Consider the following 4327-nt stretch of genomic DNA (forward strand, 5'->3'; position numbering starts at 1 on the left):
TATATATATATTTCTGAACGTGAAAGAATAAATATCTAACGCATTCTTCTAGTTTAAATGCCACAATTTGTCTTAGCTGATATGGGTTATTTCCTAGCTTTATATGGGTTATTTATTAGCTAGAGTATTTTCACGTGGCTCATTAGTTACTTACGGATCGTTATTGGCTACGCGATGTAAGAAATCTTACAGCTGTGGTCTATTATACAGTCCAAACATTTTTTCTTGTTCTAGCTGCGGACGCCTAGACGCCGCCTTGTAGGACACCCACTTAAAACCATCTCCAAACTTTCACTTGATATGTCAACGGTTATGTTATAATTTTATTATTTATTAACTTTAGCGTTTTCTATAACTTTTATATTTTCATAGAAAATTTTTCATTACAAAACCATTAAAAAGCCTAATTTCAGAAAATATTTTTATCATGAATTGATTTTTTTAAAAAAAATATGTACTTCGTATCTTCTGTTTTTATCTTTATATGAAATTAATAAAATTTATTGTATTGAAACAAGTAGTGAATCCACATGGAAAGAAATGGGAAATAATCATTGATGACAAACAAAAAATACAGGTGAGTTTAAAATATACTTAGATATTTGTACCAACACCCCTGAGAAACTCTGATGAATTAAATATATAATTAAACTTCGTGAATCAATGAATAATTATGTGCTATTTAATACTAAATAGGTTTTATCCTCATTGAAATAGTCTAATAGGGCCTAATTGCAATATTTTCCTCTGAACTACATTAAATTTTGTTTATTTAAAAAAAATAATAATGATCTTTGTTTGCAGTAATAAATAATTAATAAATATAAAATATTACAGAATTTCATAAATAACTAAAGGGGGAAAAAAATAATATAGACATGCTCTCGGAAAAAACTGATCTCTCCCTAGCGTATTTTTTTTACTTCGTTATCTTTTGCTGAACTATTGTATTATTGGCAAGAAATAAGTTAATTTTCACTATGTCCTACCTCTAGACCCCTAAATATATTTTTTTTATTAAGACAAAAAATAGTTTTCTTTTTCTTCAAAATTTTCCCTCATTCTTGTATTAGATTTGTTTTTAAGAATCACAAAAATAGTGATAAATTAACCATAGAGTCCAGTCTATTCAAAACCTGTGGAGTATTAGGGTGGTAAGTGAATGTTGTGTGATACATGCAAACTCAAGATTTTTTAAAAAATTTTCTAAGCTATGTTAATATGTGCTATGGCTTATGTTTTGAAATGAAAATCCTTGAAAATTAAAATATATAGGTTATAAAACTAAATTTCACAAAAATGTTGGTTCCTGGTGGCATAGGTGGGTTCAGTTTGGTGTGATAAACATAAAATGTAATAAACATATCCTTTCCTTGTCATTGGCTAGAAGGACTATTTTCTTTTCTTTCAAGAAAAAAACTCTAAAGAAGCAAAAACATAATATCTAACATACCTATTAAATTAAAATTTATTCTTTAAAATTATTATAAAAAAAGAGACAGTTTACCGATCCCTATCCCAACCTGACACCGGGTCCCGTCTTGTCAAAAATACACATAGTCCAGACTTCAAAAATGTTAGCAGTATTTATGATTGAGTGGACAGTGCTTATTTATTTGTGCAAAAGGTTGTAGCAGAGAAAAAGAATGTTAACTTCATTCATTTCTCTCATTCAATCTTGTATTATTTGTAATAAAATTATACTAACTTTATTCCATAAAATGTTATGAAAATTAAATTTTTACTTTGAGATACAATATTGTTTTATACAAATTTTGATAAAATACATTTATATTTTGATAGGTTAACAATTTTACCTAATTTTTATAATATTTAAAACCATCTTGTAAGACTATTTATACCTAAACAGTTACAATATCGCAGGTAGATGCAGCTACTGGAACATAATCTTTTAAATAAATGTAGCATATTTACGTCCAATTTTTTTCCTTGGCTAATTGGGGTTCACAATTCCTTTGTTATATCGTGGACAGGGTTATATCGCTCTAATTCTAAAACATCCTAATTACATTCTTTCATAAAGTATATTTTTGAGTCAATCCTAAGGTTTAATGTATTTATTATAGGATTGACTATTATAGGATCAAAAAAGTGCATTGATTAGTGAGTTTTTGGAGCAGTTTTTTGACAAATAAAACTACCAATAGGTAATAAGTTTGTAAAACTTCAAGATATAATAATAATTTGTTATATTATTAAGTATTAATTGTTTTTATCATTTATTGGTAACTACTGTTACTTATGACTATAGAGATAGAAAATATTCTATAGAATATACTAGGTTGATTGGAAATAAAGAAGAATAGTAATATCAGTGTATAGTCTACTTAACTAAAAGTGTAACAAGTAGCTGTCTCATCCCTCGATGCTAAAATGTTGTTGGAAGATTTCTCTGAATGTGAGAGAATGTCTCACACAACAGTTTTTGACAGAAAATAGGCAAAATGACTTATGATTTGTTATAATCTGCGACTTCGATTATTTCCTGGTCAATTTCTGGTCTATATGAAATAGCATTACTTTTTTATGACTCTTTGTGATTTATTGTTGTTTAAGACTGTGAAGACAGTAATTAATGAATAGAATAAAGCATAAGTTGATAGAAAACAAGAATCAAAATAAAAAAAGTGGCTTTCTAAACTTTAATTTGCTGCTTGCTGAGTATTTCTTTTAGTAGCCCTTTTTGTACTTAATTTTCAAGTTTGTTCTTAGAATTATACACAGTAAAAATAAATATTATGAAAGAGGTAAAAAAATAAAAATGGCTGTTTATTCAATAATTAATATTTACTGTTAATTTATAATTATTTACAATAGTTTGATATTTTTATCTATAAAATCATATATATTTATTATAACTATACACGCTCAGACTACTTCAAATAATTTTAGGTTTCATTTCACTTCATTATACACTTTACATCCCTGTACACTTCCTAATTACATAACTTTACAAATAATATTGATTTCTATCACAGTATTCAACAGAAAAAAGTTTGATAGAGAAACAGGGCATTTCTTCTCTCCTGCTGCCTTTCACGATCTGTTAATCATGCCATTAATCATAATATTAGCGAGGGCATTTCTTCGCTTCCTCCAGGAACCAACTCCTTGTGCATGATATTGGAGCTGTCTGTACCACCTTTTTGTGGTCTCACCTTCATCAGCCTGAAAAATTTAAATAAATATTAGCTTCAGTTTTAAGAGATTTATTAAATGTGCATAAATTTAAAAATGAATGTTTTTTTATTTTGAGTCAAAATTTATTTCAAAACTCTCTATAACTAAGTTAAAAATGCGGAACAAGTTTCCCTATTATGCTCATAAATGTTGGATCCCTTGTGAAAAAGCATTTTAGATCAACTTTGGCATCGTATACTTTACTATGATATGGTAATAAAGTTTTATTAAACTTTCCAGATCAAGGAATCATTTATTTTTTATTCAAACAGAAGTACATGTTCTTATAATAAAATCAATGGTTTTTATAATTATAACCCCAAATTTATTTTATATTTAAAAATAATAATTAAAAAGAAACAGATTTTTAAAAGTTTATTTCAATCAGTTTGAGGCAATTATTATGTTAAAACTCTTAGTGGATTTTTACATAAAATGCCTGATTTTGGAGAATCCCCAAATTCCCCAACTGGATAAGAATAAGACTATATTTACACATACAACCCATAATATAATGTAAAACTATATTAGCACATATAACTCATTTAACAATATCATAATTTTCATCCTATTTTCTTATAAATTCATATTGTTCTGTTCTTTAGTTCTTTTGTAAAATTAAAAAAAAAACAGAGGTACTGAAGTTTGAAATAATAGGACTCGCATATGTTTGGACTCACTGAAAATCATGATACATTCCATCAAGATATGTGACTTTGATAATCATTAAATAACTATATTTTTCTTGTAATTTAAGATTCATTGAAAACATTAAATATTTAAAACAAAAAAAAAAATTATATAAATTGAAGTCAAATCCAATAGTGAACGGCATCATTAAGAGCATGATACAGTCAGTTCTAGAGTAACAAAAAGTTCTGTTGTTTCACATCTGTTGTAAGTCAAAATCGTTTAAGTTTGAAAACAGTTTAATATCGAAATATTTGTGTAAAAATTTCTCATTTTTTGTTAGATACACAAGTGTGGAATAATGACATAATATATTATAATTGGTCATAAAATACATTAATTTACTTTGTTAGGCACAAGCTACTAGCATAATTGGCTCACAGAATCTATTGCATTATCTGGATTTTAAATAAAATGGATTTAATGTTCTTATTTT

General features: G+C 26.8%; 1 protein-coding gene across 1 annotated transcript in view; it reads right to left on the reverse strand.

The window, feature by feature from the left end:
- Nucleotides 1-2787: 2787 nt before the first annotated feature.
- LOC136796264 (uncharacterized) overlaps nucleotides 2788-4327 on the reverse strand; it is a gene marked incomplete at its 5' end in the record, with an annotated part of 8757 nt that continues 7217 nt past the window's right edge. The window contains 1 exon segment of the mRNA XM_067049440.1: nucleotides 2788-3189. Within this exon segment, the coding sequence (XP_066905541.1) occupies nucleotides 3058-3189 (132 nt within the window). The 3' untranslated portion in view covers nucleotides 2788-3057.

Source organism: Halyomorpha halys, unplaced genomic scaffold, assembly GCF_000696795.3.
Source record: "Halyomorpha halys isolate HHAL.00 unplaced genomic scaffold, Hhal_1.1 Scaffold106.1, whole genome shotgun sequence".
In the NCBI taxonomy this organism is placed as follows: domain Eukaryota; kingdom Metazoa; phylum Arthropoda; class Insecta; order Hemiptera; family Pentatomidae; genus Halyomorpha; species Halyomorpha halys.